This window comes from Salmo trutta, chromosome 20, assembly GCF_901001165.1.
Source record: "Salmo trutta chromosome 20, fSalTru1.1, whole genome shotgun sequence".
NCBI lineage: Eukaryota > Metazoa > Chordata > Actinopteri > Salmoniformes > Salmonidae > Salmo > Salmo trutta.
Window position 1 is genome coordinate 12,013,789 of NC_042976.1, and position 19,072 is coordinate 12,032,860.

General features: G+C 43.0%; 2 protein-coding genes across 6 annotated transcripts in view; both read left to right on the top strand.

The window, feature by feature from the left end:
* Nucleotides 1–7,892: 7,892 nt before the first annotated feature.
* Nucleotides 7,893–10,325, top strand: tmem177 (transmembrane protein 177). 3 transcript variants are annotated; one of them, XM_029702256.1, is made up of 2 exons: nt 7,893–7,995; nt 8,885–10,325. In XM_029702256.1, exon 2 carries the CDS (start codon nt 8,922–8,924, stop codon nt 9,852–9,854), a length of 933 nt encoding a protein of 310 aa, XP_029558116.1. In that variant the 5' UTR covers nt 7,893–7,995; nt 8,885–8,921; the 3' UTR covers nt 9,855–10,325. The 3 variants fall into 3 exon arrangements, with proteins under 3 accessions (XP_029558116.1, XP_029558118.1, XP_029558117.1); XM_029702258.1 differs by lacking the exon at nt 7,893–7,995 and adding an exon at nt 8,059–8,247; XM_029702257.1 differs by lacking the exon at nt 7,893–7,995 and adding an exon at nt 8,279–8,300.
* A 2,773-nt stretch (nt 10,326–13,098) lies between these two features.
* The window catches only part of LOC115155556 (tyrosine-protein phosphatase non-receptor type 4), a 113,568-nt gene continuing 107,594 nt past the window's right edge, over nt 13,099–19,072 (top strand). For all 3 annotated transcript variants that reach the window (XM_029702259.1, XM_029702260.1, XM_029702262.1), the window contains exon 1: nt 13,099–13,566. The gene's annotated coding sequence lies outside the window, so the exon portion shown is untranslated. The remainder of the gene's footprint in view (nt 13,567–19,072) is intronic.

A 19,072-nucleotide genomic window follows, 5' to 3' on the forward strand; every position in this document is an offset into this window, starting at 1 on the left:
CAACGTCTGACCACAACCACACAACTACTGACCACAACTACACAACTACTGACCACAACCACACAACGTTTGACCACACAACTACTGATCACAAAACTACTAACCACAACCACATAACTTCTGACCACAACCACAAAGCTACTGACAACCACACACTGTTGACCACATAACTACTGAACACACAACTTCTGACCACAACCACACCACTACTGACCACAGCCACAGAACTTCTGACAACACAACTACTGACCATAACCACACAACCTCTGACCACAACCACACCACTACTGACCACAACCACAGAACTTCTAACCACACAACTACTGACCATAACTACTGCCCACCACAATTGCTGACTACAACCACAACTACTGACACAACCACACAACTACTGATCACTACTGTGACCACAACTACTGCTCTGGTCTGCACTAGCTCTGGTCCAGCTCTAGCCCTGGGCATTGCTAGCTAGCTCTGCCTCACACTAACTCTGGTCTGCGCTCTAAATTATAACTACTTAAATGTGAACATATTAGCCTACAGTATAATACCTACCAACAATAATTGTAACTCTTGAACCGTTCAAGCTAGATACACCAAACCAACTTCACATATTACATTTATCCTAACTATTAAATGATTTAAAACTTTGATCAACTATAACTATATACATTTGTGTAAAATAACTCATCAACATTAATTATTGAACCCTTCAAGCTAAAGACACCAAACCAAATTTCACATGTTCACTCTATGCTAACTTCAAATTCATATTTTGTTAATTCGACTATCACTATATGAATGAACATACATTTGCATAAAATAACACACCAACAGTAACTCTTAAACCGTTCATACTTGATACAACATATCGACTTTCATATGTTCAAGCTTTTCATCTACTTACTTTTTCAACTATAACCAGTCACCACCATTATTACTGCAGACACTACCACTACTATAACCAGTCACCACCATTACTACTGCAGACACTACCACTACTATAACCAGTCACCACCATTACTACTGCAGACACTACCACTACTATAACCAGTCACCACCATTACTACTGCAGACACTACCACTACTATAACCAGTCACCACCATTACTACTGCAGACACTATCACTACTATAACCAGTCACCACCATTATTACTGCAGACACTACCACTACTATAACCAGTCACCACCATTACTACTGCAGACACTACCACTACTATAACCAGTCACCACCATTACTACTGCAGACACTACCACTACTATAACCAGTCACCACCATTACTACTGCAGACACTACCACTACTATAACCAGTCACCACCATTACTACTGCAGACACTACCACTACTATAACCAGTCACCACCATTACTACTGCAGACACTACCACTACTATAACCAGTCACCACCATTACTACTGCAGACACTACCACTACTATAACCAGTCACCACCATTACTACTGCAGACACTACCACTACTATAACCAGTCACCACCATTACTACTGCAGACACTACCACTACTATAACCAGTCACCACCATTACTACTGCAGACACTACCACTACTATAACCAGTCACCACCATTACTACTGCAGACACTACCACTACTATAACCAGTCACCACCATTACTACTGCAGACACTACCACTACTATAACCAGTCACCACCATTACTACTGCAGACACTACCACTACTATAACCAGTCACCACCATTACTACTGCAGACACTACCACTACTATAACCAGTCACCACCATTACTACTGCAGACACTACCACTACTATAACCAGTCACCACCATTACTACTGCAGACACTACCACTACTATAACCAGTCACCACCATTACTACTGCAGACACTACCACTACTATAACCAGTCACCACCATTACTACTGCAGACACTACCACTACTATAACCAGTCACCACCATTACTACTGCAGACACTACCACTACTATAACCAGTCACCACCATTACTACTGCAGACACTACCACTACTATAACCAGTCACCACCATTACTACTGCAGACACTACCACTACTATAACCAGTCACCACCATTACTACTGCAGACACTACCACTACTATAACCAGTCACCACCATTACTACTGCAGACACTACCACTACTATAACCAGTCACCACCATTACTACTGCAGACACTACCACTACTATAACCAGTCACCACCATTACTACTGCAGACACTACCACTACTATAACCAGTCACCACCATTACTACTGCAGACACTATCACTACTATAACCAGTCACCACCATTACTACTGCAGACACTACCACTACTATAACCAGTCACCACCATTACTACTGCAGACACTACCACTACTATAACCAGTCACCACCATTACTACTGCAGACACTACCACTACTATAACCAGTCACCACCCTTACTACTGCAGACACTACCACTACTATAACCAGTCACCACCATTACTACTGCAGACACTACCACTACTATAACCAGTCACCACCATTACTACTGCAGACACTACCACTACTATAACCAGTCACCACCATTACTACTGCAGACACTACCACTACTATAACCAGTCACCACCATTACTACTGCAGACACTACCACTACTATAACCAGTCACCACCATTACTACGGCAGACACTACCACTACTATAACCAGTCACCACCATTACTACTGCAGACACTACCACTACTATAACCAGTCACCACCATTACTACTGCAGACACTACCACTACTATAACCAGTCACCACCATTACTACTGCAGACACTACCACTACTATAACCAGTCACCACCATTACTACTGCAGACACTACCACTACTATAACCAGTTACCACCATTACTACTGCAGACACTACCACTACTATAACCAGTCACCACCATTACTACTGCAGACACTACCACTACTATAACCAGTCACCACCATTACTACTGCAGACACTACCACTACTATAACCAGTCACCACCATTACTACTGCAGACACTACCACTACTATAACCAGTCACCACCATTACTACTGCAGACACTACCACTACTATAACCAGTCACCACCATTACTACTGCAGACACTACCACTACTATAACCAGTCACCACCATTACTACTGCAGACACTACCACTACTATAACCAGTCACCACCATTACTACTGCAGACACTACCACTACTATAACCAGTCACCACCATTACTACTGCAGACACTACCACTACTATAACCAGTCACCACCATTACTACTGCAGACACTACCACTACTATAACCAGTCACCACCATTACTACTGCAGACACTACCACCACTATAACCAGTCACCACCATTACTACTGCAGACACTACCACTACTATAACCAGTCACCACCATTACTACTGCAGACACTATCACTACTATAACCAGTCACCACCATTACTACTGCAGACACTACCACTACTATAACCAGTCACCACCATTACTACTGCAGACACTACCACTACTATAACCAGTCACCACCATTACTACTGCAGACACTATCACTACTATAACCAGTCACCACCATTACTACTGCAGACACTACCACTACTATAACCAGTCACCACCATTACTACTGCAGACACTATCACTACTATAACCAGTCACCACCATTACTACTGCAGACACTACCACTACTATAACCAGTCACCACCATACTACTGCAGACACTACCACTACTAACAGTCACCACTACTACTGCAGACACGACACTACTATAACCAGTCACCACCATTACTACTGCAGACACTACCACTACTATAACCAGTCACCACCATTACTACTGCAGACACTACCACTACTATAACCAGTCACCACCATTACTACTGCAGACACTACCACTACTATAACCAGTCACCACCATTACTACTGCAGACACTACCACTACTATAACCAGTCACCACCATTACTACTGCAGACACTACCACTACTATAACCAGTCACCACCATTACTACTGCAGACACTACCACTACTATAACCAGTCACCACCATTACTACTGCAGACACTACCACTACTATAACCAGTCACCACCATTACTACTGCAGACACTATCACTACTATAACCAGTCACCACCATTACTACTGCAGACACTACCACTACTATAACCAGTCACCACCATTACTACTGCAGACACTACCACTACTATAACCAGTCACCACCATTACTACTGCAGACACTACCACTACTATAACCAGCCACCACCATTACTACTGCAGACACTACCACTACTATAACCAGTCACCACCATTACTACTGCAGACACTACCACTACTATAACCAGTCACCACCATTACTACTGCAGACACTACCACTACTATAACCAGTCACCACCATTACTACTGCAGACACTATCACTACTATAACCAGTCACCACCATTATTACTGCAGACACTATCACTACTATAATGATTTTCTAAACCATACATACTTTAAAACTGCTATGCTTTAAATAGTAAAGTAAAACTTTTCAAACATCTACCCCACTACCACAAAAATACTTTTAAAGTGTTAAAGAAAGTCCCATCAATTGTACTTCATGTACAATTATTATCTATACTGAACAAAAATGTGAATGCAAAATGCAACAATTTTACTGAGTTACAGTTTAGATAAGGAAATCAGTCAATTGAAATAAATTCATTGGGCCCTAATCTATGGATTTCACATGAATGATGAATGGGCAGGGGCACAACCATGGGTGGGCCTGGGAGGGCATAGGCCCACCCACTTGGGGGCCAGGCCCAGCCAATCAGAATTAGTTTTTCCCCACAAAGGGGCTTTATTACAGACATAAATACTCCACAGTTTCATCTGCTGTCTGGCTGGCTGGTCTCAGACGATCCCGCAGGTGAAGAAGCCGGATGTGGATGTCCTGTGCTGCCGTGGTTACATGTGGTCTGCGGTTGTGAGGCCGGTTGAATGTACTTTCTCTAAAATTACATTGGAGGCAGTTATGGTAGAGAAATGAACATTCAATTCTCTGGCAAAAGCTCTGGTGGACATTCCTGCAGTCAGCATGCCAATTGCACGCTCCCTCAAAACTTCCGACGTCTATGGCATTGTGTTGTGTGACAAAACTGCACATTTTAGAGTGGCCTTTTATTGCCACACCTGCCAGGTATATGGATTCACTTGGCAAAGGAGAAATGCTCACTAACAGGGATATAAACAAATTTGTGCACAAAAGTTGAGAGGTATAAACTTTTTGTGTGTATGGAAGATTTACATTTACATTTTAGTCATTTAGCAGACACTCTTATCCAGAGCGACTTACAGTAGTGAATGCATACATTTCATAAATTGTTTTTTTTGTACTGGCCCCCCGTGGGAATCGAACCCACAACCCTGGCGTTGCACACACCATGCTGGCGCTGTAAACACCATGCTCTACCAACTGAGCCACAGGGGATCTTTTATTTCAGCTCATGAAACATGGGACCAACACTTTACATGTTGCATTTATATTTTGTTTAGTGTTTAGACAGTATCATAGGCTTGCAGTAGCTAAAGCTAAATAATAGCCACACCACACCACACCTTCACAAACGTTTCTAAACTTTATTATGGTAATATCAAAAGTAAGGGTATTTATGAGCATGATATTATATTGTGGAAAACGGTATTACAGTTGGAACTTAAATTGGACAAAGAAAATGGCTCAACAGAATTAAATATGGTTTAAACCTTCGCAAAAGTTCTGAACAAGATATATTGCAGCAATTACCATCAAAGGCAACTGCCTACCCTACCCAACAAGTGACCAAAATAGGCTAATGTTATTTATTTTACAACAGACCTACTAATAACCCATCTTAAAATAAATATGGAGCACACAATTAAAAAGACAGATCAAATTGAATTTAGCCAATGAAATGTCAACAGAATTAAACAAAACAGGTTTTGCATATTTAAAAATGTGGGTTTGATTAATAAATAGGCTTACAATAATAACAATGATATACAATAATAAGAACGATATAACAAATAATTATAAATAAATGTAAGTTCCAAAATTGCATCCCACCTGAATAGGGAGTTGCACAGTAGCCTGGAATTTGGCAATGCCAACGTTCTTCTCATCTTCCACTACAATATTAAAACATACTAAATTCCCCTTATAGGCTTTTGACTATAGGCATGCTCTTTTTCCTCAGTTGGTAGAGCATGGTGTTTGCAACGCCAGGGTTGTGGGTTCGATTCCCACGGGGGGCCAGTACGGAAAAAAAAAAAAAAAATGTATGAAATGAAATGTATGCATTCACTACTGTAAGTCACTCTGGATAAGAGTGTCTGCTAAATGACTAAAATGTAAATGTAAAAATGTTGTTTTAATTCAATGAAAAAAGCTTCCATCTTCACAATCAACAGTGGCCTAGGCAAAGGCTCCTCTCTCGCTTGCTCTGTCCTAAGCTGGAGGCTCACGTGCTCGCAAGGCATGAGAGAATTGTGCTGAAGCATGAATTCTGGGTATAAGCTATGATAAACAGTCTCTCCTGGACAATTTGGCTTGCTACAATTTTATTTACTGGCTTTTCATTTTTTTATTGGCCAAATGCCGCAATTAGCCTAGGCTAAGGGAAACCCTTGTGAATGTTCCCATCAGAGTTGTGCTTCCATCAAATGTACCTGTTGCAGATAGTCTGTGCATACATACGTAGTGCACATAATAACTTTTGGGGTCAAATTCCCATGTAGCGAGTTAAATGGGTTTCTATGGCATTTTCAACTCTAGGTTAACTGATGGTTTTGTCACAAAAAATGTTGTGTAAGTATAGCGAATGTGCCGACTAAGTAATGTACGTTCCTTGCATCACATCCACCTAGTTACATTTAATGTGCATCTCCTGCATATTCCAACAACACCATAAACATTTCATAACAGCTCGCAGACATTTTGGACATTTATTGAGCACATCATTACAGCTCAGGGCCTGAACACACATTCCTACACTGATCAATGTGTGTCGGGCAGTAATAATGCATGAGAAGTGTGTTATGCACACTGTAATTACCCAGATGCATTATGTTGGTAAATCCCCAGAAAAAAAGAGAAAAGAGCCGGTTGGTAATCAAGCATTCTCTACCCATCAGGCCCACAGCGACAGGCAGCTCCAGCAACAGTCTGGAGAACAGGGAAGAACAGTGATATGGGAGCCTGGAAAGCTAAATGATTCATATCAGGCTATGACTCTGAAAATGTGAGACAAATAGAGAGGATGGAACTTTGATATCATTGTGACAGGGGTTTTTGCATTTTCTCTGTGAGACACACTAAATATAGTAATATGTGTTATTTATAACAGCCCCTATTAGAACACTACAAATGCCTCCGTTCTTCCTTCGGTGAGATCTAATAGGCTGATACTGTGCCTTTGCTTTGCACTTATTTGAAGCAGCTGTAAAATAGAGTAGCCCCTATATTAGAACACTTTACAAATGCCTCCCTCCTTCCTTCAGAGGTCGAACAAGCTGATAATGTACCTTTGCTTTGCACTTATTTGAAGCAGCGGTAAAATAGAGTATGCCCCCTTGTGGTCAAGTGAATAGCGTGACTCGTAAATGAAACTATTCCAGCAGACTACGATAGCAAAACATGAATGCATTAAAAATACACTACTTTAACCCACTATACACTGTTTGATATACTTACAGCGTAAACAGATTGACGCCCTTGTCACTGATTAACGTAGTGACTAGGCATTAACGTAAAAGTGTCGTAAAAACAAATGCTTTACGGCGTTGTTGCCTTCGTAATAACCGGTTTCCACTATATAGTGCAGCAACAAAGTCAAAATATCTATCTAACAAATTTATGAAAAATAAAATTAGCTTTTTGGTGTTAATTTAAGGTTAGCAGCGTGGTTGAGTTTAGGGTTAAGGTTAGGTTTAAAATCACATTTTAAGAAGTGAAATTGTAGAAATAGGCGGGGTGTATGACTTTGTGGCTGTGGTAATTAATGACGACCCTTTTAGTCCAGTTGTCCTTACATAGACGTCTATGGCATGTGAGTGATCCAAACGTTTTATGAAACGCAACATTACCTGTTGGTTCAGTGTGTGTTTTCAAGCTGTTAGTATTGCTTCACTTGCCTGGCAGTCTTGCACAGCTATCATTATTTTATTGAGATGGCTGTCCTGGCTATGCTAACCAACTAGCCAGCCAGCTAACACAATAATCTGGCTTCTAGTTGCACTCGTCTCCATTGCATTTTGGATTTGACCAACAGGATAACATAATTGCCAATTGGAACATTAGTGTGAGACTTTCTTGTTACATTTTCAGCAGATGCGTTTATCCAGAGCGATTAAGGTTGGCTAAGTACTTTGCTCAAGGGCACATCGACCATTTTTTCAATTGTGTAACTTTTTATTTAACTAGGCAAGTCAGTTAAGAACAAATTCTTATTTACAATGACGGCCTAAACGTTAGTCTGCTCTGGGATTCGAACCAGCGACCTATCGATTACTGGCTCTTAACCTCTAGGCTACCTGCCGCCCATATTACACTATGCACTGTTGTCACCAAGTTCAGATGGTCTGGATGAATTCTAGGACCCCATACATTCTCAACACATCCCTATGCGAATGTGTTGTATGCAATCACAGTAGAATAAAAACGGTTAAGTCCTCATTGTTCCCCAACTTCTCACAGAGAGCAGTGTTTTCCCTGTATTAATTTAGCAGCGGTGGCCCTATATTCATTTAACCCCCCCACCCTTTCCACCACTGCTGGAAAAAATATCCTGGGGGAAACACTGGAGAGTATATATTTGTTATTTCTAAAACAAGAGCAGGCCTATTCACCGACAGTATTTTGTCACAACTGATTCAGCCAGGTCAAACCTGCTTTGTCAGATATAAAACCATTAACGTTATAATTCTGTTTCTCTGCAGATCCATCCCTCTGAAGTCTGTCTAACAGATTACGACCATGGTGTCTCCATTTCTGAAGTATGCCGTGATGGTACAGAAGTACCGGACGCCGCTTCTCATCGCTGGGTGCGGTGGGGTGTTTGCGGCCCAAATGTTCTACCACTTATTCCCAGAGAACACTTATAGGAAGCTGTATCAGGCCTGGAACAAAGGAGAACCAGCCAGCCTCTCTGAGAAGCTGGAGAGCGTCTTCAAACAGGTGCTGAAGGATTCTGACGTGGGCGCCCCTGATGCTTATAGTGCCTTCGCGTCGTTTGGCTTCCACCCTGTTGGGGCTGGCGTACCCTGGCTTCCCTCCGGTGCCCAGATTGGCATCCCTGCCAACTTCAACAGCACGCTGGACGACCCGGCTGGCATCACCAACCGCACCATACTCATCAATGGTGAGAAGGTGGAGTGGGACAGTGTCATCGGCACGGCCCTGAAGGATGCTCTAGTGTTCTCCCCAGAGGCTCAGAAGTTTGCCGTGGCGAGGGAGGTAGCTCGTCTTGAGGTGGGCGGGCCTGTGCTGAATGCGGCTGTAGCTCCATTCTGCTTGGCCGGAGTGATGGTCTACTCGGTGACCCTGAAGCAGATCTTCAGGCTCCACACTGGGCCTGTGATCTTCAGGGGCGTAGTGAATGTAGTGGCGCTAGGCCTGGGCGCTGTGTCTTACTTCTTGACCTCCGACGCTGTCAGCCAATGGCTGGACTACAAATCAGACCGCCGTGCTGCAGGCCTGTCCAAGATCTATGCCAAGGGAGGGGTGGAGTTCTACAACAAGATCCTCTCCCGGAACAAGACGCTACGTTCGCTGATGGGCCAGAAGGGGGAGGAGATGTACGCACCCAGTGGCAACCTGTTCCCTGCTCACCTGCTAAGACTGAAGCACGCTCCCTACACCTCTAGGAGGGATGGCATTATGGGCCTACTCAAGGAAGAGGAGGCCTAAAAAGGACATTGGAAGCCCAGTAATCTCCGCACCAAGAACCAAATATCACGTGAGCTTTGACCTCTGGCCAGCTACTTGTAAAGTCTGACACGAGACTAGAAGCCCACTGCTGTTTGTACTAGTTTTCCAGCAGGTATTATTTATGAAATCACAATTACTGTGAGAAAAAGGACATTTCAACCACATGTAACATTGGCTGAATAATGACAGTTATACTTGACCTTGGTACTATTGTTTCTCTTATCAGTGACCTCAATTTGAGCACAAATTTGCCTAAAATTGGTATACATGGTGAACCTGCACTTTTGTGTTGTAAAATACATCAGGGCACAATAAAAATATTTCATAACAATACCAATTTGACAAAAGGTATGTTATAATGTTTAAACATGTACAGCTGACTTGTGTAAGATGAAATTGTTGTGAGTGTTTAACCACAACAAATAAATAGCCTTTGGCTATTGTGTGAGAGAGACAGTGTGTGTGTGTGAAGGGAATCAGGAATCGGCTTGGTTTTAATGAACCCATCTTTTAAAAGCAATTTGCTTGGTGATACAGATCTTAATCTCCTGAGTCTCCACATTTAGCAGTTGTCTGCATATGAAATTGGAAACTTAATCTAGTTTTTTAATCACATCTCACACGTCTGAAGCCCTGTGGCGTTCTACAAAAAGAACCAAGTAATTAATGTTGTGACAGAGTGACTACTGCGGAGCAAAACTGAACCTAGAGACTAATGGCATTGTCAAATGAAGGTGCATCTCAATGGCACTTTATCTTGGTCTAAATCATAGAGCCAGAACAAAATCCACACTAGTCACAGCAATGACAGCGTCTTTTTAGCTTTGATAGTGAGGCTCTCCTGGGCTATATACGAATGCCTGTGTTTGTGATTACAAAAAAACTCAATTTTATGCAATGGAAAACTTGTTTAGGAAAATGATACAATTCTCCACCCAACTTCCATGGAAATGTGATTGGACCATTCTCCACAGAAACTAATTACAGCACTGTACTGGGCTACCACCAATGGTACCCACAGACTGGGTGGAGACGACATGGGGTACCACTAATTTGTGACAATAGATACTCTACAATTCATAGTTTAAAAAATCACATGCAAATAGCATTTATCTTTTAAAATATATTCTCAGTTTTTAACATACCACTTCACCAGTATGAGAGAAAGTCATTTTCATCACCACATCAGTCGTTGCGAACTGCATACATGGAGTGTCAACAGAAGTGGGAGGATCAACAGAAGTACACTATATATACACAAGTATGTGGACACCCCTTCAAGTTAGTGGATTCGGCTCTTTTAGCCACACCAGTTGCTGACAGGTGTATAAAATGGAGCACACAGCCATGCAATCTTCAAAGACAAACATTGGCAGTAGAATGGCCTTACTGAAGAGCTCAGTGACTTTCAGCGTGGCACCGTCACAGGATGGCACCTTTCCAACAAGTCAGTTCGTCAAATTTCTGCCCTGCTAGAGCTGTCCAGTCAACTGTAAGTGCTGGTATTGTGACGTGGAAACGTTTAGGAGTAACAACGGCTCACCATGTGCAATGCCAAGCGTCGGCTGGAGTGGTGTGACGCTCACCGCCATTGGAGTCTGGAGCAGTGGAAACGTGTTCTCTGGCGTGAAGAATCGCGCTTCACCATCTGGCAGTCCCATGGGCAAATCTGGGTTTGGCAGATGTCAGGAGAACGCTACCTGCCCCAATGCACAGTGCCAACTTTAAAGTTTGATGGAGGAGGAATGATGATCTGGGGCTGTTTTTCATGGTTCGGGCTAGGCCCCTTCGTTCCAGTGAAGGGAAATCTTAACACTACAGCATACAATGACATTCTAGATGATTCTGCGCTTGGGGAAGCGAAAAACAAAACAGTTTGGGAAGGGCCTTTCCTGTTTCAACATGACAATGCCCCCGTGCACAAAGCGAGGTCCATACAGAAATGGTTTGTCAAGATCGGTGTGGAAGAACTTGACTGGCCTGCACAGAACCCTGACCTCAACTCCATCGAACACCTTTGGGATGAATTGGAATGCCGACTGCCAGCCAGGCCTAATAGCCCAACATCAGTGCCCGACCTCACTAATACTATTATGGCTGAATGGAAGCAAGTCCCGGTAGCAATGTTCCAACATCTAGTGAAAAGCCTTCCCAGAAGAGTGGAGGATGTTACAGCAGCAAAGGGGGGACCATATTAATGCCCATGATTTGTGGAATGAGATGTTCGACGAGCAGGTGTCCACATACTTTTTGTCATGTAGTGTAGGTGTATGGATATCAAACCAGCTAATTGGGCAGATTTGTTACCACTTAAGACCATTTTGGTGGCTGATTGGGCTGCACGACAAGTTGATTGTGGACAACTATAGCATTTTAGCTAAGCCTAACCCTTTTCTGAACCTTAACCTGATTCTCCTAACCTGCCAAGTTAATTATCCTAACCTGCCACAATAATTATCCTAACCATTTTCCTAACCGGACACATTAATTATCCTAAACTGCTACGCTACATTAGTTCTCTTAATAACTTAATGTTAATATAGCAGGTTAAGATTAATATTTAATTTAAGCTGACCCGCAGTGCACCTGGTTATGGCCTGTCTAATCAATAATGAAGACTTGACGTTGCACCCATCGCTGTTGACCCATCCAGTTATTTTGCAAAGCCCACTTTCAGACACTCCAAGTATGTAGGTACCCATACGTGCCCCATCACTGGTCGCAGTGATATGGAGTTAAGAGGGTAGTACTGTTCTTGTTTGGACCACAAGATGTCGCCACAGCCCAAATTTACATTTTACTCTACAGTCGCATTGTCTGGCCTAACCCACAGTGGTGTATTGTTAATACAGTTCATTCACAGTCACAGGCCTAGATATTTCCTGAATTTAGGGCAATAACTAAATAATTTAGGCTAATTCTGACCAACAATAGAATATTGCATATCCTGTGGCTAAAATTAACTGAGGCAATGGTGTCGTTTCCTCGCCACTGACCACCGGTATTCCACTCCACACTGTTGCATTTAGATTTCAGTGACCTTGGCTGCACAATGTTCAAAGGTGATGCCACAGTTTCCACAATACATTCGGTAAATCTATAAAACCGGCAAAATAGCAATACCATGGCATGAAAAGTGGTGGAAAAATTACATGAACGCTCACTCGCGATTTAAGAAATGAAAACCACGCCTGCCTATCCTGTGACTTCACCCCGGTGCACTGGTGGCGCTACGGAAACGGCCCCGGTACGTTGCTATGCTGTTGCCTCTGCTGAAGTGAGCGTGCATTGACAACGGACTCCGCTGAGAAAGTCAGAGACTCGGCAATCCGGAATACACTTCCCCCCCCCAACATTTATGTCGCTCATACCCTCTCATTTACAAATCAAAGGAATTGTAAATATCATTCACTCGGTCTGAGATGCCTGCTGGTTCGCTGTAGCCAATGGTTGCTGTATCTTGTGTGTGGATTATTCGTCGCCGAGCTAGTCGCAGATTCGAACTAGTAAAGGGCCCGCAGACAGTTGAATGTATGAAGCTGAAGGATCGGAGTGATAAAAATGAGGTTTTGTCGGAGTTCCCAGCGGGTGAACTGAACTTGGATTTTCAGTCCCTCACCCTAAACTCATTTCCCGCTGTAAGAAAACCATATTCCTTAAAAACTGGACGCCTCTGGAACTGTTTATGACGGTAAGATATTTGACCAACTAGCTACAGCACCCAGCTAAGCGAGAACGTTACTCGTTAGAACCACATTGTACTGAGAAGTAATGCAGCTTGTTAGTAAATGAACGTTAGATGGCTGTGAACTGGCTAGCTAACGTTAGCTAGCTAAATTGCTAGGTAACTTTTGCTGTCCATAAACACAACCGAGATATAACGAAATGTTTTGCTAACTTATCTAGTTGCACTTTTGAACTGTCCTATACTCACGTCCAATGTAGGCTATGCCTTTGGGTTATTATTGGAAATTCTGAAAATAAACTGTTAACTACTGTTACTATCTCACTGTAACGTTAACGGTATTCACAAGACTTCAACTAACGTTTGATTTAGCCAGCTCAAATTTGACAGATTATGGAAGGACAATAGCTAGCTAACATTATTTAGCAAATCCAATTCTGGATCATGTTGGAACTAGCTACTGTAGCTAGTTAGGCAGTCTGACTAGATATTTCTATTTTAATTACGCAGCTAGCTAAATTTAGTTATAAAGCTAGCTAAATTAACCCATTCTGAAATAGCCTACAACAGAGCCTAAATTGTCATAGTTAGCATCCAGTTACTGTATCCGCATGGCCCACTATCACCAAAGACCGTACAGTATGTGATCACTCACAACTGTTCAACCAGGTTGCAGTTGCGTTGTACTGACAGCTGTATCAGTCCTGCCACTTTCTGGTTGGTCATTTTCAAACTACAGTTCTCCCTAATAACGTTACAAGCGTTCGTCAAGGGTTTCCTTCCTTCTGACATTACCGAGGGCTGTTTCAAATGAGTAAATCGATGGTTAATCTGTATTTTCTGAATTTGGACATAATTAAATGATGTAGCTTGCTAATGTGGTCAGCGTTTACAATGACTTAATCGTCAGACATGCCACATTAATGTTTGTGGAAGCCCGTCCAGAGCAGACCTGGACTGATTTCAGCCTGCGAGCTCGAACATGTCACATCGTTTGAGAGCAGACCTGGACTGATTTCAGCCTGCGAGCTCGAACATGTCACATCGTTTGAGAGCGGACCTGAACTGATTTCAGCCTGCGAGCTCGAACATGTCACATCGTTTGAGAGCGGACCTGGACTGATTTCAGCCTGCGAGCTCGAACATTTCACATCGTTTGAGAGCGGACCTGAACTGATTTCAGCCTGCGAGCTCGAACATGTCACATCGTTTGAGAGCGGACCTGGACTGATTTCAGCCTGCGAGCTCGAACATGTCACATCGTTTGAGAACGGACCTGAACTGATTTCAGCCTGCGAGCTCGAACATGTCACATCGTTTGAGAGCGGACCTGGACTGATTTCAGCCTGCGAGCTCGAACATGTCACATCGTTTGAGAGCGGACCTGGACTGATTTCAGCCTGCGAGCTCGAACATGTCACATCGTTTGAGAGCGGACCTGGACTGATTTCAGCCTGCGAGCTCGAACATTTCACATCGTTTGAGAGCGGACCTGGACTGATTTCAGCCTGCGAGCTCGAACATGTCACATCGTTTGAGAGCGTACTTGGACTGATTTCAGCCTGCGAGCTCGAACATGTCACATCGTTTGAGAGCGGACCTGGACTGATTTCAGCCTGCGAGCTCGAACATGTCACATCGTTTGAGAGCGGACCTGAACTGATTTCAGCCTGCGAGCTCGAACATGTCACATCGTTTGAGAGCGGACCTGGACTGATTTCAGCCTGCGAGCTCGAACATGTCACATCGTTTGAGAGCGGACCTGGAATTATTTCAGCCTGCGAGCTCGAACATGTCACATCGTTTGAGAGCGGACCTGGACTGATTTCAGCGTGCGAGCTCGAACATGTCACATCGTTTGAGAGCGTACCTGGACTGATTTCAGCCTTCGAGCTCGAACATGTCACTACGTGAAAGCAAATTGAATTCCACATCAATTATTTTTTTTATGTTTTATTGTCCGAGTTCAGCCTGAATAAATGATAGTCTACATCACAAGACCGGACCTCTCACTTGTCGCAAATGTGTACTGGCTGGCTTTCTCAGGTCCCCGAATCGCATTCAATCGAACCTATTCCTCCCTTAAACGCTGAATGACGGGCTGCTTTATAGTCCAGAGGACCTCTGTATTTTTCCTGTCCTCATTTCATTAATCTAATAAGGCCCCCATAGATTGCTACTTTGCTTCACAAAATCCTAAGGAGATCATTCCAGGATTCAGAGAGAAATCAGATTCATGCCAAAGGGTGGATTTACAATAGTAAAATATGTCTAGTGAGTTCTATCTCTGTTCAACATCAGATTTCCAACGTTTTTGTTTAGCTTGCCTTGGATGTGGTGTGGTCAATGCCACATTCCTGCTTCATGTGTGGAGCTATTATCATACCTTAAAAAAAACATAGTATATAGACAAAGAAATTCGAACTATACAGGAAGTTCTCATCTAATCCATATTGCACATAGTGGTGCACTCTTGATTAATGCAATGATTCACAATTGTGTGGATATTTTAAAAGCCTTTCATTAAATTGGGCTAACAGAGCAAAAATGATGTCTGTCTATTGGCATTAAGGTAATTCTTGCATGGACATGTGGTGTGGGAGAGCTGTTGTCATTAAACTGTACCGCTCAGAGGGGTGTATGTGGTGTAGATATGTTGTGTGGGATACCTCTTAAAGAGAGATGTATCCTGGACCTAGTTTGTGTCGTCAAAGTAGTGTTGTGTAAAGAAGCCATAAGAGACTGTGACTGTCTGTGCCAGCAGAGATGCCTCTGTGTACACTAGAATAAAACCTTTTATGGGGACCCAAAAATGGCCAGTGGCGAGAGCCATGGCTTAATAGGTTGTGTACCGGAACTGGCCATCCCTTGATCTGAAGTGGAGTGTGGGTGGGGTATTGGGACTGGGAGAGGAGGGGGGAGAGGGTCCCAGGTGCAGGGATAATTGGAATAGACTACACCTGCTAACATGAGCATTGGCGAATCCACAGGGAGATTGATGGGACACAGCTAGCTAATCTACAATGAGGTAGGCTGACATTACTGCTGGGATGACAGTAACAAAGCTAAAGAGGCAGAATTTGTAGCCCTATTATGCTCACACAATGGTTTTTGTGTTTATTTGACAACTGCAATGGGAATGCCATTCTCATCCTTGTTTCAGTTTATCATAAGTGAAAATACAGCTATAGGTTGGGGATGAGATAAACCTGTGATCGTAAGCCATGTCCTCTTGGACAATCCCTAGTCTAGTGGATGATCTAACTACACCAATCAGTCAATACATTTCAACCCAGGTAAACTACTCTGAGAAGGCAGCAGCTCCAAGATTGAGAGCTATGTTGACTTGGCTTAGGACCACCTCTGTTTGAGACGAGGAGGCATGCTGACAGGAGACAGCTCTTAGCTCTGACACTTTCTGTTTAGTTAGCCCTGCAATGAAAGCCACATGCTTGCGCTGGGTGTTACAGCAGTGTTGTCATGTGTGCAGCACACCCTGTCAGCACCCCTTGCAGAGACAGCCTGTTTGGCAATCCATAACGAAGTGCCCGTCGGGTCGGCCGGCCGGATATCACACCCGTTTCAGCAAATCTCTAAAAGGCAAAACACAGCTGTGTTTACACTCCCATCTCTCACAGCCTCACATCTCAGAATCAAATGTGTTTTGGCTAATCTTTTCATTTCCTAACTCTGTGATGATCGCTGGATTGCCAGCTAAATGAAGGGTATTCATCAGCTAAGCGACACATTCCACAGAGGGATGAGTGACAGTTGGTTCTACACACCTGTTTGTACTGGACTAAGTTATATCCACAACTGGCTTTAACTCTTTATCCTTCCTGTTTCCCCAAATCAGCTACTTAATTATTGGAAGAGGGACCAGAATAGAAAGACCCTTTTACCAACAACAACAAAAAACCTCTCAGACATATACAATTAACAGAACCCCATTCTCCAGGGCAGACGATGGTAGGCTTCACATTAATCAAAGGTCCTAATTGGAGCATAGTGTAAAAGCTTTATGCTCTAAAACACAGGCGTGGTAGTGTGGAAAGGTTCAACCAGTCCTTTCATTCAGAACCTATTGTTAGTTCACAGGCATGTTGTCTCTTTTGCGCTGGACGGATGCATAACAAATCAGATGAAATAGCATTTTTGCTGCATGTTAATGATGTTGGTTACTCACCTGTGTACAGATTTAAGTTGTTGAAAAGTGTGGCAGAGAGAGACAAACTGTAGGAGCTTCTGACCCCCTGCTGTCAACTGAATTTAACCTGCTCAGTGCACCTACTCCCAGGTTGAACATTTGTGATTATATTGTTGGAGATGCAGCATTTAGTTCAGAGCAATTCCACAGTAAAGGAATTACCACAGAACATGGTTAGCTTTAGGCTTGATTTACAGAGGGGTAATTCCACGCTAATGGAATTACTCCTAGACTCCTATTTTTAACTTTAAGATGTATGCCGAACAAAACATTGATTTAAAAGTTTAACAAACCATACAACACAATGACTACTTTGAAATAATTTACACAATAAATCAAGTTTGGTAACAGAATTATGGTAAAATCCATAGAATTTGGAATTTAATAGGATCTCTGTGGTTAAATCTCACTGTTTTAAGGTTACCAAACTTGAGCTGCAACATTCTTCGTGTAAATGTATTTTTGTAAAATGTTTAGTGGAAGGTACATTGTAAAGTGAAAAATCTGAGTCTCAGCGTAATTCCGTTACCATGGATTTGCGCTTCTATTCCCAGCCAATGATTATTTAGGGGGCACCACTGGGACAAGAGAGGATTGCCTCATGACTGATACACCACCAGTAGGGAATCGAGAGAATGAGATGAAATTGATGACACAATGAATCACCTATAAAAATCCACGTGTGTGTGATTGCCATTGCCAGCTGTGGGAAGTCCCAATCTGGCACACCCTTTGTGTTAAAGTCCAGCCCTGAAAGATAGACTGTTCTGTTTGCCTAGATTGGATACAGTGAGTTAGAATCTGTGTGTGCTTGTTGGAGACGGTATTGCACTATTTCATAGTGAATAGACAGTTTTAGTCAACCCCCATCCAGTGGTTCTACTGAGCATGTTGGCGATGCCTGTTGCCCAGCTACGCCCAGTACACTGCCCACTGTGCTAGACCATAGGAAGGTGATCTGCTCCAGCTGTGAGGGTTCATATTGGGCACTACGGACAGTGTGACTCAAACATCCTCACATCATCCAGGTCAGATTAAGAGATTACGGGCCCTGGGGGCTGCCTGCCGTAGCATAGCGGTGCTCTGGGTCATGGCTGAGTTTGCTGTGGCTTAGAAAATAACAGGTACGAACATTAAAGGATTAGCATGATCTGTGGTGATTACTGTATAAGGAGGGTTAGGGCCTATTAATGGACTAACAACGGGGAAGAAGAGGGCATGTCACCATCCATGCGTATGAAAACATAAATAGAGTGAGAAGGAGCTTTCTTCCATTTCTGTTATTGTGCATCAGAAAGCAAAGAT